We start from the raw sequence: 20,982 nt of genomic DNA on the forward strand, positions 1-20,982 counted from the left end.
TGATTTCAAATCATTCAAATGAAAAATAATGCTAACGGTGAGAAACATTTTCTGGTACAATTACCGCACAGTATGACAAAAATATTTCTGGGGAAAAAAAACCATAATTCTGGTAATAAAACCAAAATATACGTATTTTAAGCCATTAACATGGTAACGGTTTCCGTTCGTATGGCAGCTGTTTATCTAAAATTGTGGTTTTCAGAATTATAGCTCCTGTCGCCCTACATTTAGTAAAATACCAAACTGAAAAGTAGATTTAACTTAGCATGGCATAATAATTTGGGCATGGCATAAATAATTTTTATGCCATGCCCAAAAGTATCTTGATAAAATTATCAAACTTTTTCCACATTTTCCAAATTTAATACATATTAAAAACAATATTTTATTGTTAATTTTACCAAAATGATTACCAAAGCCTCTCTGTAAATTAGTGACCGTTTTGGTGTTCCCATGAAGCGAGGAGCACTATAAATTTTACCATATTTTGGTATTAGATTTATTTTTCTCCTGGATATTTTTTAATTATATTTTATCTCAGAATAGATATGAATTAAATATCAATTAAGCAAATGGTATACCTGAAATTCACAAGTGGCCACTTTCTGTACCCTGCATGACGTTCAGTGGATTGTAAAAACAATTTCCGCTATCTTAATTGTGAAAAACTATTCAAATTTTAGATTTATTTATCTATAGTCTATTGAAAAAATATGTTCTTGAGAAAACTTTTATTGTAATTTTTGTTCCATATTCCATAAAAACCAATTAAATTTTCATATCTTCAATGAATGCAATATCATAAAAATAATTTTTATCGCTAAAATGCTTCAATTTTTTGTAACTAACTTACAAAAGCCTTCTATAAGCAAAAAGTATGGTTAATGTTGTTTTCTCGTGAACTGTCACGCCCTGGACATTAAAAGATACTCCTACATGACAAACTAATGACAGATTTAGAAATAATTGATACATTCATATTATAACATTACTAAAACCACGGCAAAGCATTTGCCACAGTTTATATATTGTAAAAAATGCGTTAATTAAATTGTCTCGTTTAACTAACAGAATTCATTAATTTATTTTTTGAAAAAAAGTACAAGTTCAAAATTTTAGCTCTATACGCTGTGTAAGGGATGCATACTTTTATTTTTTTAAATAATGAATTTGGATTCTTTCAGAAAAGAAATTAGCCATAAAAATTGAAGAATTTTGCACACTTTAAGAAAATACTTCAAATTTCTGTTTTTTAAACATCGTAATAACATTAAAATACAATTAATAAAAATAGGTCTTCAGAAAATGTCTTATAAGTGAGCACAGTATCATCCCGATACAACTGAGTAGACAGTGATTCTTAATTTAGAGTTTTCAAATTTGATAACATGAATGAATTTGAAAAAAAAATTCATAACTTGTGATTTTCTGTAGATATTCAGTGCATAAAAAAATTACAGTTTTAATTTATGCAAACATTAAGTAACAGCTATTGTACGTGACGCATGCAACACTAGAATATGCAAGACCACACTGTAAAGAATACTGGATCGAGTCACGGTAAACAGTATTGGCATCCATTATCCGTAAATTCCATTTTACAGCAAAATCCATAATTTGATACTGCAACTGTTGCTGTAAAATGCATTAATTCAGTGATTTTACAATAAACATTACCGTAAAAATTACGGTACACCAAATGTTCTCCGTCAAAGGTTACACTAAAAATTAATTTTAAGATTAAAAGTACCTTTTTTTTTATTGTATTTAATCCGGAATTTTTTGCAGTGCACTAAACTTCTTAACAAATAAATTTTTGATATGAAGGCTATAATTCAATGAATACTAAAATAAAGAAATGGAAAAAAATTAATATTAGATAACATAAATTTTTATTACACATACTAGAGAAATCAGTCTCAACCTTTAACAAAATACAATAATGAAATGTTTATAAGACCTTTAATCATTTAATTAAAACCAGTAACTGAACCGTAATAAATCTTCACAAATAGCCAAAATTATAGTATTAAAGATTAGCAAACGAGATCTTTTGGTAATGTATCGTTGAAGAAACTATATCCTTTAAATGGAGTTGGGCCATTGCATATAGCTTCAGCAAGTCCAAACACGTTTGCTCCACAAAGTTGTGCTGGCTCCTTCATCCATCGAGCTTTACAATCACATGTTAATGGTAAACCTGTAATGTATAATAACGTTAAAAAAAAGTAATAGCAATTCTAATTTTCAAAGTATAAGAATTGAAGTACATTCACCAATCTTACAAGCCTAAATAATGTCAGATTTAACTATTTTATTGTATTGAAAGCAAATATTTGCCATTGCACATCAGTTTTATTTAATTTCATCGCCAGCGTTGAATTTTAAATTTGGAGCATAAGAATAGACTTGATTATAAAGGAATAAAGGATTTGACAATATCAATGGTCAACTTCCTAGCCTTGTAATTTGCAGTACAACCTACAAGACAAAGGAACTCCTAGGTTATAGAGGGCTTTTTTTCTAAAAATTAAAAAATATTTTTAATACAAGGAGAAGAAAGCATTTGAAAGGTTTAATTCGAAAGCAGCTGATTCATTCGTATGTTGCTTCTCGACAGCAGTGTTGACGGAAATTGTTAATGGTTAAAATCCATAACCATGACAAACCGTGGGAGATTTTCAAATGCTTTCTTCTCCTTGGCTACCGAAACTCGAACTTGAAATTACCTTAAGGAGAGGCGAGTGCTTGATTGCTTTGCAATTTAATTGGATCGTTTTTTTAAGTTAATTCCTATCTTACCATTTCCAATTTTAAAGAAATTTGTTTATCTTTGTTAAACTAAGCTTTGCAAATGAAACCTTGTATCATTAAACGACAATTCGTACAAATCACTGTCATTGTCTCAGGAAATTGCTAAAATGTTTTATTAAAAAGAAAATATGTTTTTAAATTTCGGAACATATTTTCTAAGAAAGATTTTTTTAAATTCCAAAAGCACAAAATGAGGTTTTGTATTATTTAATCCAAAAATGACAAAATTTATCCCTCGTATCGTTAAATGAAAATTTGTAGAGAACAATTTTATTGCTTTAAGGAATCACTAAAATGTTTTATTAAAAAGAATGTTTAATTTTAAATTACATAACATATTTCTTAAGAATGATTTTTCTTTTATTCTGAAAGCATTAAATGAGGTTTTGCATTAGTTCAAATCAATCAAAAATGATTGATTTGAAAAATCAAAGAAAGGATATGAGAGAATGCTTGGTCTCCTGCGCTCTGCTTAGCAAACTTGTGGTTGTTTCAATCATGTTTTAAAATTCGTTTCAAAATGTCTAAGACATGGCACTGATAGTTTCAAAGTTAACAATACAACTTTGTTTGCTTCATGTCATATTAGAACTGGATTAGTTCACTTCGACTTCACTCAGCGTCATATAATTCTTTTAAATAGTGGCCTTTAAAAAAAAAAAATGCATAATTTTTTCCGAAGCGCCATCTGCTGACAAACTTTGTTACAAATTTTGAAAATGTGGGAGTACGAATTTAGTTTCTTTAGCAGAATTCAGCAAACCATACATTTCTATCTCCTATCGATTTCTTTGATTTTTCAAACAATAGATGATTTATGGACTAATTTATTAAGTACTAATTAATAAGTATTGATTAATTAATAAATACTAAATTTTATAAGTATTAGCTAATTGATAAGCATTAATTAATTTTATAATTTTAATAAGTTTAATACAATTTAATACGTAGTACATTAAGTATATTTTAAAAGGCTTACAAATTTTGATGCAAACGTTCAGATGAACTTACGCAACAAACATTTTTTTTTTAAGGAAAAGAACTACTTTTTCAAATACATATTATGCGCAAATATCGAATGACATATTCTGTAAATTTACTTACAGAGTTTTCTACATACTCAAACTAATAACAATATCAATATTCAGTAAAAAGAAATATTTGCAATTTCTTTTCTATGAGTAACCATTAGTGTTTTAGCTTATATTGCCATCATTAAGGTTCTTATCGGCTCATTTAACTATGTCAACAACTACATCATTCGTTTCTTTTTCGCTTATCTATAGTAAACGTTGGCATGAACAAGAATTAATCTATATTTTAGGGAAAAAAGTTGAGCCTTACTCTGCAATTTATTCACTTAGTAGGTGAATGCGACATTTTACAAATTGTAGACGATATTTCACAATAATTACGAGATTTTTTTTTTATAATTTCAATTTTAGAATCGTGCTGTGAGATTATGGCTCTTTTTAAGCAGCTGAATTAAACTGATAATTCCGATTGCAAATTTTTTGAATTCCATATTTATTAATCTCTTTGATAAAATGCTATCATTAGTAAATTTCAAAGATAAAAAAAATATATTTGCTCATTGTTTGTTATTAATAATTCATTTCAATTATTGATTTTCTCGATTGAAAAATAAGTTTTTTTTAATTTTTATAGATTGCTGATATCGAAACTTAAGATTATTTAGAACAGCAAAAAAAAGGGGGGAATTTTGAACCAAATGACTTTTTTATAACTAGCTTAAAAAAATTTACTAAAATCGAAATCGATTGATTTTTAAAGTTCAAAATACAAAAATGTTGAAAACCCTATAAAAAAATTCCTAATTAAAAAAATTTATTGTAATTGTCAAGCAGGACTAGACAAATTTTTAAACTGACTTATCTGTTACCTGCTTAAATTATAGGCTTTCAATGTACCCGAAAAGAAAAATAATTAAATGATAAAATTAGTATTCAAAAAAAAAGTTTTGTTATTAGAAAAATAAGTTTCATCACTTTAGACCTTTTGTATTTTTTTCTGCTACATCTTTTAAACAAGTTACGTTTAACCAAGTTAAGTTCCTTTAACCAAGTTTAACCAAGTAAATGAATTAATTCAGGTTATATTAAAAAGAACCTAATTATTAAAACAGATCACAAACTATTTGAAAAATAACTACTTTATATCATTAGTATATCTTTACAGTTTATTTAAACTTCCTTAGAGGAACATAAACTATGAGTTTTATTTTCATAAATTACTTGAAGTGCTTCAAAGTCAAACTTTGCGTTTTTCTAATCTGCGTAACCTATTTATAATCTTGAAATTGATGAAGCTTTGGGCATTTTATCAAAGAGTAAAAGGCGTGTCAACTGCACATTATGTTGAATAATGAAAAAAAAAATTAGCTGCTTATATAATGTAAAATATTTCAATTTTATCAATTGTGTTTTCTAAAATAAAAATATTGATATTGTCTTCTTGAATAATAAGGGTTTGAAAAGCCTTTTGTGCTTTTGATGTTAAAAATTCTTATAATATTCTTCAATTCTAAACAAAAACTAAAACTTATAACAGACAAGTTAACTTATTTAAATCAACTTTCTTCATAAATAACTAAATTATTAACTGGATATAAAAACTATATCAACATGCTTTGTTTCATAAATTTTAAGTATAACTTCATTTAAGTATTTTTCTTTCCTTTTTGCTTATTCAAATGATATTCATTCGAACCATTTTATAAAGACTAGTTATAGCTATTAACAATATGAACTGCTATTAATATTTAAAGAACACGTAAAAGAGAATTTAAGAAAAGCGATGAGTGTTTCAAAATAATCCAATGTATGGGTAGATTTTGAAACAATTAGGAGCATAATTTCAATAATTAGGCTGGGCTAGGATGGTGATGATGAATGAATTTTTAAACATTTATTTCTTGATTAGGGCATTATTCCTACTTTTTTGGTAATTTTTTTTCAGATTTTTTCAGCTATTTTTTATGGATTTCAAACGATATTTTTCCTTTCTAGAGAATTCGCTAAAGGTTTTTTTTCTTTCTTTATAAATTGCTGTAAAATTTGCATTGAATTATGGAATTTTAAATTTGCTCCAATAATAAGTAAACATGATGAACAGAGATTTTTAAAATCAAGGAATTTGACTGTGGACTAAAAGCACTCATTTGATTTTAATACGAGTAAAAATATTGAAACCTTTTCTATCTTTATAATGTACCTATTTACATTTAAATTTAATTCCAAGTTACATATTTTTTTAATTATTACTTTCTTTTTTTATTAAATTTAAAAATACCGAAAACGATTTATATTTCTTTTGTTTTTTAAATGCTTAAATAAAGCTTGTTCTCAAAGATTTAAAGGATATTATTTTTCATTTTATGATCATTTTTGAATATTTATGACTTCTTGCAATAAGTTAGTCAATAGCAATAAAAAATTAAACATGAAAATGTTAAAACAACACAAAATAAAATAAATAACGTTTATTAAATCAGTTATTGCCGTTAGATTACCCTATTAAGAATTATTTTAATCATATTTCACTTTTTTTAGAATTTTTTAAAACGGCATGTTTAATAGCACTAATAATTTTCAAAGTTTAATACAAGAAATTTTATACAATATAAAATCATTTTATATATCTTTAGTATACGTAATTTTTATGTTATGAGGGAACACACTAAACTATAGAAGCTTTTCCAGTGTGCCGTATCGTATTGTGATAATAGAATAGTAACAAAGGGCAGGCCAGGGAAGCTTAGCTATATTAAAAAAGAGTATGGTAATCGTCTTGCTAGTGAATAATTTTGGTCAAAGAGTTACAATATCATTGGTTCTAAAACTTGCACAGGAGTAATATACAGTCATTGCCATAAAATTCGGTTGCCTGGTTAAATTCCGTTGCAGTCCAATGTCCTCGAGTGTGAATCCATTCCAATTAGAAACAATTGTGGGTCGGTGTCTATGGTAGCACTCGTAATGGGTAGCGCTATGGCAAATGTCCTTCAGCTGGACGTCTTGCGATGTTACAGACAGACACGGGGCCCCGTAGTGAAAGTGCGGTCAATGTCCAAACGGTCGTCTACCTCTCTCTTGTCTCTAGGTCCCAAAACTTTCTTTCAGTGGAATCAGTGGCAGGCTACCCCCTGAGCTGACTACAGACTATGCCAAGTTTTGTTACGGGCCCACCACTATTTTTTGATGTGCTAAGTTTCATGGAAATAAGGGTACTTGTGACAATAACACAAGCATCGAGAGTAATATAAAAACATGATATTTGGAATTTTAACTTAACACGTAACTGGATATGTTTGATTAGAGAGTTACAATAATGTTCTAAGACTAGAAATGTAGTATCGTTCTTGTAACACTCTGTAAACAGGAGAAGCTTAGCAAGATTTATTAAAATATATAATTTTTGGCATTATCACTTTAACATGTTACTAACTAAATATTTATGATTGTAGAATTTAAAATGGGTTGGTTCTAAAACTTATAATGTGGCAAAAAATTATATTTTAAAGGGCATGCAAAATCTGGAATAATTAAATATTTAATTTGTACGAAAATTTTAAAAATATAGTTATATTTAGAATTATGACATTAATCGTGTTTAACATTTCTGTTATAAAATATAGTATAGCTACTTACTTTCAAGTCCAACAATCTCAACTGTACGGAAAATAGGCCTGAATGTTCTTTCATCAATATTAGTTATTGGATTTCCCCTTAAATTGACACTCTGTAAGGCAGGCATTTGAGAGAACATATCATTGGGCAATGACCGGATATTGTTGTTCCTTTGAAGAAAACATTTTTTTAAAATTTTCTCCGGCGTTTGCACATATAACACCGAATTTACAGGTTTCTTAAATATTTGAAATTCTTTATGTTGTGGTGCTTAAAATAATTTTAAATCAACATTTTCGAACTTGGAGTTGTATATGTGTAATATATTATAGCATAAAGTTGACTACCACAAGAAAATATCGTTCGTAAAAATCGTAAATGTTGGCAAGTGTGTAACTTGTTGACTAAATATTTAACGCTTCTTGTTTTTGCTTTTTTTTTTTGTTGTACTGCAAAATTTATTTTCTTTATTCTTCATCTTTTAAACGTGGCAAAATTTGTCCCAGGCTTAATTGATCATTTTTTTCGTTTCCTTTGATTTAATGCCGGCATGAGTTCTAGTGCTAATGGATCTTCTAATAAATATCTTCTGACAACCAAAAAGTTTTATTTCATTTTGGATGCTATGTAAAAATGCGAAATCTCTCTATTAAATTTTCTTTTCTAATTTAAAGTTATTTCTAGAATACTTGCTGAATCTTTAAAAATATTCAAACAAGAAGTTGTCCAGCATAATTAATTTTTTTGAACGAAGACAGCAGAATTTGCGTGCAGTTCTCTATCACGTTTTATATAAAAGCATTCGGGAGAAAATATTTTTTAATATCTTTTATTATAAGTCTCACAACATTAAAACCATAGAAACAAAGAAAAAGAAAAAAAATTGTTCTCAAAAACTATTCTGTAAACAGAAGAGACGGAATTTCAAAATATCTTCGAAAAATTGATTTTATTCATATTTAACAAGAGGATTTCATTAAAATTTAAATCAAAATATTTTTTTCAAAGAATAATATTTTGACTAACTCCATCATTGTGATAGTAAAGAAGCGTTAAAAATTATTTACAGATTCAAGTTAAAGTACCACTTAATGCTTAAGAGATTTTCCAATAAGTCCATTTTAACGAGCATTACTTTTAATTTCTTAACAGCCAAGGTACATAAATGTAATTTTTTATTATTATTGAAAATATAAATACTTTTAATTAATCACGGAGTTCGACCTTAATATGAAGAAAACGAGAGTAAAAATAAAATTTCGCTCGTATTTTTTTAATAAAATTTGAAAATGACCTCTTATAAATATTAAATTCAAAAATAATTGTTTTCAAGTTATCCCAAAGGAAATAAGTTTAATCTTACTTAATTTCCATTTTAATTATAATGATTGCGTTTGCTTTTTCACTTCCATAGCTGGCAACTCACTTAAATATTCCGGAATTCGTTTGTAAGAATATATAAATTTGTATTAAATTGATTTTATGGAACTTAAAATTAAATAAAAGAAAAAGTTATATAAATGGTTGTTAGTCATATCCTCGGGAAAAAATTATTTGTCCCAACTTTTATAATTTAATTGTCATCCTCCAAAGCAAAACAAATTTATTCAATGTAATATTATTTGTTCAATACAATTTCTGACTTTAAGTAAGTGCTTGATAAGTATCAATTACAAGTACTTATTAGACAATAAGATAATTAAGAAAAATGGAAAAGAAAACAGGAAAATGAAGCAGAAAAAAAATTTAATTTTGAGTCATACGTGAGAATTTCAAGTTTTCATTATTGCCTACCATTATATCCCTTAACTTTTAATTAACCTTTCATTATATCAGTATTCCATAAAATCATTCCAACACTCATTACAGCAGTTCTCCCTGTCAGATTCTTACAAATAAAATAAGTCACAAAAGAATTAATTAATTAACCTAGTTTTTTCTTTTACAAGCGTATGAGCTTTTGCATGAATTTAAACAAATAATTTATATTTATATCAAGCAAAAAATGTGTTTAATTTATTGTGCTTGAATATTTTTCATTTAGTATTGTGTAAGAAATAAAAAGGACAGAGGGGAAGAAATAGTACAGGAGTTTACTTTATTGCCTGTTAATTAAGAATAATATGCTTTAATTACTATATTTTTACAATGTTAATCATAGTTAAGTTGCTGTATTTAAACAATCTATAATACTTTACTTATATTGACTAATTAAACGCACTAAAATTGTATCAACAACTTTTAAGCAAATTTAAATATTGGTGTTCTGTATTTTACTATTTTAGAAAGCAGTACGTAAATTCATATAAACATGACAAAGATATATTGTATTGATTTATACAGATAGTGATTATATAAATAGTAGTTAAAAATCTTGAACAGAAAAAGTTAGAGTAAAAAAGGTTGCTAAAAATCACAAATAAAAAAATTTTTAACAAACGAAACCCAAGTTGCTACAACAAAGGAAAGTGAAGAAAAATAAACGTCTGTATAGAAAAAAAAATCAAAATGCAAAGAAATAGAACTAACTTAAAATCTGTCCATAAACAAAAAAAAGCAAGTTAATATGCATACAGATTTTAAAAAAATAATACAAAATGAAAATTCGAAAAGATAAGGAAAGTAAAAAAAGCAAAGATGAATAAAAATAACTGTAACGAAGCAAGTAAAATATAATAAACAAATAAATAAAAAATAATGAAACACAGTTACAAAAAAATTTCGCATGCAGAAAAATGAAAATAAAAATAAGCATACAAGTTAAAAAAATTTGCAAACAAATAGCAAAAGTGCACACTTACGCCAAATTAATAATTTCTAACATTCTGGCTGGATAAGCAAATAGTGATCTTCTCAGGTCCTGAAGACGGTTGCTGGACAAGTCCAGTTCAGTAAGCTTGTAGAATGGTTGGAAGACGTGGTTTTCTAAACCAATGAGACCCGATGATACGACATTCACAACAGTAACAGCACCCTGACAGATCCTTCCAAAATCTGATTGAAGAACGGGGACTGAGCTTTGGACAATCTGTACTTCACAATAAGCGTTTTGTGAAGTAGGAGTTAGCCAGTACATGGCGGCCCAATTCCACCGCCGAACAACATTGACCTTAAAAATTGTGAAAAGAATAGTTGCAGATATTTCAATTGTAATTGTTTAAGTTTGTTAAGCGTTTACTTGCTATGCGTGTTGCATATTAAAATTTACGCCAGGCGTCATAAGGTACAGTACTCAAAATAAAGAAGAGAGCTCATTGAATTACTTTAGATAGGAATTGCACGTACTGTAAGTCAATCTTAATGTTTTCTGGGCCTAATCTCAAATATATTAATTAAGGCCGTTTTTTAAAGGCTCCGTCGTAGTATGAAATGATGCTTTTTTGCGAATAATATGCTATTTTTATAATTGTTGTGAGTTTGCAACTGTTACGCATATGACTGTTAGGTCAAGTTAAGCCTTTCTAAAGCCAGAGCTGACTGCGCATATTTTGAAAATGGCGCAAAACAACAGTATGGAGAAAAGCCATAGTTTTGGGAAAATGAAAAGCATTTGTGGTCTAATTGTTCAAAGTTTAAAAGCTTATACCAATGCTGCATTACCCAAGCTCATAAAAATTTACAAAAGCTAAGAATACAGCAGTTATTTTGATAATTTTCATCTTGGTGAAAAAATTTTGCCGAATTATCGATTCTTCAGAACGTTTAATAACTTTTAAAATATCTAAGTCATTTTTCTGTTCTAAGGCTCAGATAATTCTTACTATATATACAGTTTAAAATTATTGCATTCCTTCAAGTGTAATGCACCTAAACTATATATTTTTTTATTTCCCTTGTCGGCATAGCTTCGAAAAATTAATCTGTGCAGAAGATATTTTAAGTTACATATTCAGATACAAAAACGTACTTCCCCTGAATATGCATATCTCTTTTAGAACGGGTAAGGATTCTTCACTTCAAAATATGGAGAGAAGACGCAATGTGGAAAATATTGTCCCAATAATTTGGTCCCGTTAATGGTTATTTGTCGTTGTCCATTTCTCCCTATATCTCTAGTACTTATGAAACGAAAGGAAAAATTTTTGCAAACAATTTTAAATTTTTGCTAATTAAAAGGTAATTACATGTCAGAAATAATTTATTCCTTTTCATAAATTTTCTTTTATAAATAATAGGTAAAAAAATCTTGAATCGTAAGGCATACAAGTTTTTGCATCATAGCAAATAAAACATAGTTTTAAATGGCAAAATACAAATTCGAACGAAATCAGTTCATTTATTCCATAGAGATCAAATTCTATTTATATGACTTTCTTAAAATAAAAATTAATAACTCAGAAACTATTCGACAGATTTCTTTCAAATCCTTGTATTTTGCCATTCAAAATTCCATTTTTTTAGAAAATGATTTTTGAATTTGTACACCATACCATTCAAAATTTTTCCACTTATTATTAAATAAAATAATAACAAATAATTTTTGAAAATAATTTTCTGCATGAAATTATCTTTGGATAAACAAATGTTAAGCAAATTATTTAACAATAATAACGAATAATTACAAAGAAATAGCAAATACAGATTTAAGATAAACAAATTTTTAAATTAAGTTATTTAGTTTTAAATGACTTCTTTCAATAATGCAAGGCGTAAAGTAGTTAAAGCATAAACAAGTACCATTAGCTAGCAAGTAAAAAGATTTATGGGTCAAAATAAAAGCTTTTGACGGAGCAAATCACGTGAATTATGACAGGTACATGTTGTTTAATAGAATGCATGGTTTAGACCTCCTAATCCGGTACGGCAACTTTCTTCACACTAGAAAAGATCGCTCAGACTCACAACGCCATCTGTTGGCAATTTTCAACTAAATTCTATATCTTGTGTGAAAAGTTTTTACCACTTTCACAAGAAAAATGCAATTTGTTTCCTTCCTCAATGTTTCAGAAATTTTTAATTTCGAAATCAGGCAGTTATCTTCTGGACACCCTGTACGTGCTCTTTAATTACGCTATAATGTTACTTACCTCATGCATTCGTATAAAAGCACTAACATCAAACGTCACTCCATTGAAGGGTGATGATTCGCTCTCCGGATCATTCAAGTACTGGAATGCCACTCTACTAATATCTAGAACAAAATCCTTGACGTTCCCTATCCTGTAGAAATAATCGCCAGGAAAAGAATGGAACTGTCCTCCCCTCAAAGCAAGAGTAAAGCCTCTGCAGGGCTTAAAATTTTGAGGGAGGAGTTGGAATTGCGACCATGAAATGGGTCTGGAACAAATGCATCCACATGAGTCCTGTTCAGAGAATATTTGTTGCATCAGTTATATTGCATAGGTTTAATTAAATGTAAGAATGACTAAGAAATACAGTTTAGGATTTAGATTGGAAATTAAACTACAAATTCTTCAATAAAATTAAAGCTCATCTTTTCGTCAAATAATTGCAATTTTCATGATCCTAAAGTGCTCTACTGTCCCATTTTGCACGTGCCAGGCATAGTGTCGAAGTACATTGAGTTTGGCACAGAACAATCACATCTGGGTTATATGCAATTCAATTCTGAATTCGTTTAAATTAATGTTAAGAGGTTTCTACCTCTTTTGGCCAAGCTTTTAGCGAAAAAATTTTTGGTGTTTATCGTGGTGGAACAAAAGCACTGAAGGCATCAGGGAAAATCTTAAATAACAAGACACAGAAATGGGCTTAATTTTTACTGAATCCCTACTCTCAAATATATGGTATGAAATTTCGTTACTATTACTTGTGACTGGAATTTGCCTTAAAATAAATTATTTACGAGCAATTTAAAATAAATTATGTATCAAGTACAACTATATGTCAAGGACTATATGTATATATTTAATTAAAAAATGCTTCATGAAGCAATATCTTTGCAGAACATGTTTGCAAATTCAAGCTTAATTCATTAAAGCTTGAATTTTTTTTATATGACCTAACGCAAAAAAAGCTCCAATTAAAAAAAAAAAGATTTCTCTTAACTAAATGAATATCTTCTTCTGTTTATTACTACTTGATTTTTGAAAAGAATTAAAAATATTTGCTTGTTCCTTCTCAAATCGGAAGAATTCTCATAGATTTCTCACAATTCCCGTGACATGTACGTCACGTTGGGTCAAAATGGGTTAAGGTAAAAAGCAAATGAAAAGAAAACTTGATAGACTTGTTTCAAATATTTGCACATAAGAATAGGCTTCATAATTGCTCTTATTGTAATATGTAATAAAATATTGAAATATTTCTGTATCATTACAGCTATCTTTAAAAGTTTATTTCTACGATTTATGATTATGTACTATGACTTACAAAAAACATAAAATATGACATTAATATTACGATCATAATCCATGACTATACTTTTTTAAAACGATTTGTCATAATTATAAAAAGAAATTATAATTATCATATATGGTAATTTGACGACGATGTAACCATTTTTTTTAATTATGGTTAATGGTTAATTTCGCTTTTTTTAAATTAGGGTTAAATTTGTTTTGTTCTTTTCTTTAATTATGGTTAATTATATTTATTTGGACAACGAAAAAAAATTCCATTGCTTAAGTAAATTAATAAGTTCGGAAAATACTCGCAATTTATCGTCAAAAATCTATATTTTATAACGATATATCGTGATATTAAAATTTTGAAATGAATGAATCACAAGTTATTACATTACAAATTGCGTTAATAAGAAATTTCTTATAGAAAAATTTTACATATTTAGCTACCGAAAACTGATGAAAAATACGTTCATATTAAAACTAAAGCTGGATACTGTGCTTCATTTCTTTTCAGAAAAGTTTAAGTTGGTTATATTTTATTCTGGATGACTTGTTATGATATAAGCTATTTCTTACAAAAACATCTGAATGCGATTCAATTTGAAATTTACACAGATGCTATCTTTAGAAAGGTAGACCAAGAAAAATGAATAACTTTTGTTGATTTAATTTTAGACGAATAAATAACAAATAAGTCAGTGGTCGTCTATAACAAGATTTTTCTTACGTTCTTCAGTTCAATATTATCAAAAATATGCAAGCAGTAAAAAAAGTTTGGAAACTGTCAAATATCTTGAGAAATATATATCGAATTGATGAAGGGAAAATGAAATCATTTAATATTCTTTTAAAAGCTATCCAATGAAACCAAACTCGATAAGTGCAAGTCTAACCGAAAAAATTTAAAACAGGGTTCAAACTGTTTAAATTGGCAAAACTCGAGACCTATCAGATTAAAAACATAAAAGTAGATCTGTTTCAAATTTGTTTGTAAATTTTTTTTTGTTAAAAAAATTTCTCAAAAAAAATACCGAAATATTTTTATTTATTTATTTATTTTTTTCAATCCGGTTAGTCTTGAGATCATCATTTTAAACAGTTAGTAACTCATTTATTTATTTTCTAGGTTACAGCGCCATCTATGAAGCAAAATGCGTAAACCTAAAGGCTAAATGTGATGTTATTTTTTTTTTGGAGTATCCGAATCTGCAATAAAAAAATAGGGATTCAATATTTAAGATTTCATAGATGTCCCACCCCACCTCCAGGGTGAAAGATCGAGTTTGTTATCATTGGCTGGCCTTTAAAAATTGTGGAAAGAGTCGATTTTCCTCTTTTTCCATCCCATGTATATTTTCGACATATATGACAGTTTTAAAAGTGTGTTTAAACCCTGAATAATTACTTATTTATTTGTTTAATAGGATTATACTAACTATGCGTAACAAGGATGTCAAAGTCCGTAAGTAAGTCAGAAATAAGAGAGAGACCTTCAGAAGTTATTTCTGAAATTTTTACGTCTGAGTGCAAGTACGAGCTACGGCAGATGAAGGATATTTCGGAACATGTTGAATGGGTATGTAATTCACGTAATTTTTGCAGTAATTATTAGAATTATATTATAAACAATTAGTCGCACACTGTATACATTTTTTACATTATACTATTTTATACTATTTTTTGTTATTGTATACTTACCTGAAAATAACAGTTGCAAGGATTGTCTTGTAGGGTTCTCAATTCCAATTCTGTTCTATTTGTCTCCCTGTTTCCGTTACAGTGTACGTGCACAATTGCACACAGAATGATTATAAGGAATGGGAACATTTTATATAGCGTAGTCATTGCCTGAAATATAAATGAAACATTTTAATTATAATATTTTTGTTGCTCAATTTTAATAATTTAATAATGTCAATTCGGTAAAGGCTTTCTATTGGGCTAGTTTTTAGAACAAGGGAATTTGATATGCACTGAATGATAACACTGAAGAACAAATTTTTTATACAAATACATCTTGCCTGATTCGGGTGTTGGGATTTCTAATACGAAATTAGTTTTGCTTCTAAAATGACAGATTTAATTTTAAATGGCATTTTTATTTCATTTTTTTCTCGAAATGTACAGTTTTAAAAGTACACAGGGGGACACGTAAATGTTGCTACAAACTTCTAGGCAAGTTAGGGCGTATTATAAGAATTGAAAGTACATAAAAACCCATGCCAGGACATATCATCGTATACTGCTAAGAGCTTTTAGTGTTTGGAAGTATTTAAAAGATACCAGACATTTTATAACTGTAACTTGGTTTATTTCCTTCATAAACAACTAAAATTCTAAAATGCGTTTTGCAACATTAAATCCATCATCAAAGTAAGTAGAACAGGGGTGTCGAACTCAAAGGCTAACTTGGGTCAAATAAACAATGCTTAACTTTAGGTGGGTCGCAAAAAAAACAAAACAATGTTCATAGAAAACAAATGTTTTTATTTTGAATTGCAATAAACATATATAAAGTTAAATTATTGTTTACGTCCTGATACTTGACATCTCTTCTCTGCTACTATCTTTTCTATTTCGGGAGAAATTTTATTGGCCGAGACGACTTTCAAAATTGACCCAACGTGAGCGTAATTAATACGGTTTCGGACAGGAGATTTATTTCCATTCATAACAGAAAATAAATGCTCTCACTGATAAGTACTTCCAAACATGGAAATAATTTCATATGCGAATTTTCGAGTATTTTCAAACCTTGCTGGTAAATATTCGTAAAATTCAGGTGCACCCACTTCAATGACTTTTGCCTTCAAATTTGAGTCGCACTGAATCTCAATCACTTCCATTTGCATGCAACTGGGTACTGAATCTATATTTATTGAGAAAATCGAAGAAAACAAACAAATTTGTCTTTCAAAGAATTAAAATCTTTAAACCTTGTTTCAAATTCTGTTCTAAGATTTGAAATTTTTTTCTGCATATTTTTGATACGATGCAGTATCATCTAAACTAGATTTGTTCTTGTTGCACGCTTGGAAGTGCGTTAAATCTTCATTTTTCAGTTGCCTTTCTCAAAGAAATAGTTTACATTTGAAGGCTTTAATTATGTCAAACATGTTCGTAATGATCTGATCCTTGCCTTCTAACAATGAATTTAAATCGGATAAGTATTTGGTTACATCAGCCATAAAAGATAAATCTTGCAACCATATTTGATCGGAGAACAAGCTTGTATCTTGATTTTTAGTTTGCAAAAACTTACATATTTCTTCTTTCAAATCCCAGAATTGGTTGAGAACCTTGGAGCAAGAAAACCAACATACCTCGTTATAGTAGGATAATGTACTATTTAATTGATAGCTTAGTGTGAAACGGACTCCATTTCAAACGGACTCCATTCATTTACATTTTCGCGCGTACGATTTAAAATGATCCATATGGTTTATAAATAATGTATATTATAACTTTATATGCTGACTTCGTTTCTAATTCACATTTTTATTTTATTTTTACTTCGCTTTGGATATATTGACAGGGCCACAAAAATGTTCATCTCGGGCAGCATGCGGCCCGCGAGTTTGACACCCCTGAAGTAGAAAGACATCAGTACTTCGGGACTCGGTGGCTTAGGTCCAGCACACATCTCCGGGTGAGAGCTGAAGTTGAAGTGGCATACTGATCGACGGTGAGCAGGTTTTTATCCTTCTTGAGTGTAGGCGCGCGCAGTCCGGAAAAGCTGATTTGCATCTTGAGAGATCGGCTTCTTCCAACTGCGTTGCATTTTAATGAAGATGACGTTCTGTGTGACGTTCTATGCGATGAGTCTTAGATGACGCCACAGGCTCTTCCGAGCACTTTGCACAAAGCGAAGAGCACAACGTTATACATAACGTTTTTAATCTTGTAACTTTCGACAAAAAATTCACTAAAAATCTCATCCAAAAAAACTGTAGCTTGGGATGTGAAACTTATTGCAGATTTTAATTCAGAGATGTGTCTAATATCTGTTAAAAAAATCTCATGCAACAGAAAACAAAAAAATATTTACCATTGTAATTATTCTAACTTTGACACCCAATAACCTTTTAAGCTGCATTTTTAGATCAAACTTGAAATACAAAATAACCTAAATTTTTATTTATAAAAAGCTAATTCCAAAGCAGCGTAAAAAGGAAATTGAGAAAACCTTAATTAAGGTCTCATCAATTAACACGTATAACACATGAAGCAATGTATAAAAAATGCGCCGCAAAATACCTGAAATTATTCGGAAATTGCTAAGCCACAGCATGATAAAATTTACCGTGTTACTTTTATGCAAGCAATTTTAAATGACAAAATTAAAAAAGAGATAAACGAATACAAAAAAGTAGTTCCGGAGAAAGTAAATTCTTAAGACTTAATTTTATTACTAAAATGTGATTCAATTAGTTCAAATTTTGGAGTTTCCACTTACAATTTCATAGCTTCTTTTTTTAAGCATAACAAATCACTCAATAAGTCTCCAGTTTAACATTTTTTTCTCAAACAAATATGAAACTTACTTTTCTTCAAAAAAACATTCATTCATTCTAACGCTCCTCTAACTTTTCGATGCTTTTTTTGTAGAATGATTTACCTTTGCTCTTAAAATAGGCCCAAGATTCAACAATAACTTTTTCATCTGAGCCAAATTTTTTTCCCTGGAGCATTTTTTTGAGGCCAGTAGCCAGTAGTCACTGGGGGCTAGATTTAGAGAATATAGGGGATGGGAAGAAAATTCAAAGCGCAATTCATTCAATTTGACCATCATATTTTTCATCATAGTTTTCATCGTCTTGTAACGAAGAGCTTCATCTTTGTGAAACAGAATTTTTTTTTCTTCACATGAGAGGCTGTTTTTTCTTTATTTCCTAGTGCAGTCGATCCAATAATGCCATATAATATTCGCTATTGATAGCTGTATCTTTTTCAAAATAGACGATGAAAAAAAATCCATGCGCGTTCCAAAACACGGAAGCCATAACCTCAGCTAAAGATCTTTTTGATTCAGGGGTGGTGTTGTAGTGGATCTATGTTTAATCATTGTCACATACCGCTGAAAGAAATCATTTTTATTTCACTTTAACATATCCAAATAGTGGTCGACATGTTGTTCCTTTTGGTCCGGTGTGTTTAAACGCCGCACCCATTTCGAAAGCAATTTGCGCATGCTCAGATTTTCATGCAAAATTGTAATCACATTACCTTCGTGAGGTCGTGTGGTGGTTTTCCAAAGCTATTTTGTGAATTTTTTTGATTTTTTCTGGGACTACTGCTGGTTTATTCGGCATCATCAGTGTTTTTACAGTCAGATTTAAACTCACCTTAAACTAAGACTTTAATGTTCCTTTAAACTTTAAAAATTATCATTATTAAATTTAAAATAAAAAGTAATAAATATTATCAAACAAGCAAAAGAGTAAGATTTATATTGGCAAATATTCAAAACTGCTTTGAGTTGAATAACACTAGAACAGCAGGAATGGTAATTTTGACAGCAAATCAAATTTGAGAGGTGCTAAGTCTTAAAATAACTTTGGAAGCGTTAACACAGTTTATAATCCTAAAAATCTTCCTGAAGTTTTTTTCAATTTCTATTAGTGGATGTGTTGCATCAAAGATGCCGATTGTGAAAGACACGAACGAGTTTCAGAATATTGCTAGTTTTAGTTATACCAATTTTAATTTTGCCATTTTTTTCCGAATTTTTTCATGAGTGCAACACTTTTGAAATTTCTCGTCCTTTAGTTTGAGCTTTGTCATTTCATTAGAAATTTCATTAGTAACATTCTAAGAAATTTCATTAGTAAAATTTATTTCAAATCATATGCTGATATTTACAATGTTATGCAACTGATAGATTACATTACTTTTCCTTGCATAAAAACAAATTTTATGGATTAAAATTACCGTTAAAAGTTCTGCGCAGAATGAAGTTATTAAAAATGACTTTTTCTAACTTTTTATGATGATATAAGTAAAAATCAAATAATTGTGCTTATTTTGTTATTGCGATCAAAATGCCGCAATGGTCGTTCTAGTTAGGTAAAAATGTCGGTCGTTTTAGAGTTATATGATTTCGTTATTGAAAGCAAAATTTACATTCTATTGAGGGTTAGACGCTGAATTGAGAAACTTCTTGAAGTTCTAAGACACATCATCCAGTGCACTACAATAGCAAACCATCATCAAAGCAAACATCTCATCTCATCCCAGTTTAAAGGAAATTGAAGTAGATTTGCCGCTTGTGCGGAAGGTTATCGAATTTGAGAATATGCAATATGAAAGAAATTAATTTTCATGAAAAATGCGTAAAATGAATTTTATTTTTTTTCCAAATGCAAAATATATATTATAAGATACTTTTTTTAAAATTCAGAGTTTATATTTGAAGTTTTAAAAATAGATTTAAATTAAGTCTACCCATATAAAATGCCTTTCTTGTTTACCAAAACTGGATTACTGTATAGTTAAATATAGCTAAATCATAAATAATTAAATTTTTCTAAACGCATGGATATATTTGTTGTGAAAAAATATGAATATTTAAATTAAACTATACATTTTATTAAAACAATGTTTTCGTCTTAAGTATTTTTAGAGCATTTTAATCCTTGTAATGAAAACTGAGTTTAAAAATAATTCTTACCATTTTTTTTAATTCTTGATATCTTTTGAGGGAAATTTCTTACAAATACATAACAAATTATGTTTCTTTAAAATTATTGCAAAGTATTTTTCTTAAAATAAAATTAATTATATAAAAAAATAAGTTTCCTTGCACTGTCTTAAAATTGTGAAATTTTTCTGATTATTCTTAATAAATTAATCTCTATGAATAAGAAAAAGTGATTATATGTGTATGTAAAGTGTGTCAAAAAAAAAACGAAAGATACAGAATAACTTTTGATCTAATAATCGTATCTCGGACTCAATCTTAACGGTTCGAGAGAGTGACCTCAAATATACTTAATGCTAATTTTAATTTTATCGTCTTCCGTCCGATATCGAGAACATTTTAAGAGAATTTAAAAAGTTTTACACGCAACAATAAAATTTGCTTCTAGAAAGATAATTCCATACAAAAAATAAATTTTAGTAAATGTTTATTATTTCTTAATTATTTTATTTCTTAATAAAAAATTGTTGTGTAAGGTATATAATTTTTATATCCTTTTAAAGTATCT

The 20,982-nt window shown here is 28.6% G+C and overlaps 1 protein-coding gene across 1 annotated transcript in view; it reads right to left on the minus strand.

The window, feature by feature from the left end:
- Positions 1-1,872: 1,872 nt before the first annotated feature.
- LOC107438782 (uncharacterized) overlaps positions 1,873-20,982 on the minus strand; it is a 37,168-nt gene continuing 18,058 nt past the window's right edge. The window contains exons 2-6 of the mRNA XM_016051151.3: positions 15,473-15,622; positions 12,494-12,769; positions 10,268-10,575; positions 7,488-7,636; positions 1,873-2,203 (exon numbers count right to left, since the gene is read on the minus strand). Coding sequence (XP_015906637.1) covers positions 2,040-2,203; positions 7,488-7,636; positions 10,268-10,575; positions 12,494-12,769; positions 15,473-15,619 — 1,044 coding nt within the window. The 5' untranslated portion in view covers positions 15,620-15,622 and the 3' untranslated portion in view covers positions 1,873-2,039. The remainder of the gene's footprint in view (positions 2,204-7,487; positions 7,637-10,267; positions 10,576-12,493; positions 12,770-15,472; positions 15,623-20,982) is intronic.

The sequence above is a fragment of the Parasteatoda tepidariorum genome, chromosome 3, assembly GCF_982258835.1.
Source record: "Parasteatoda tepidariorum strain Cologne lab strain chromosome 3, Ptep-v5.0, whole genome shotgun sequence".
NCBI lineage: Eukaryota > Metazoa > Arthropoda > Arachnida > Araneae > Theridiidae > Parasteatoda > Parasteatoda tepidariorum.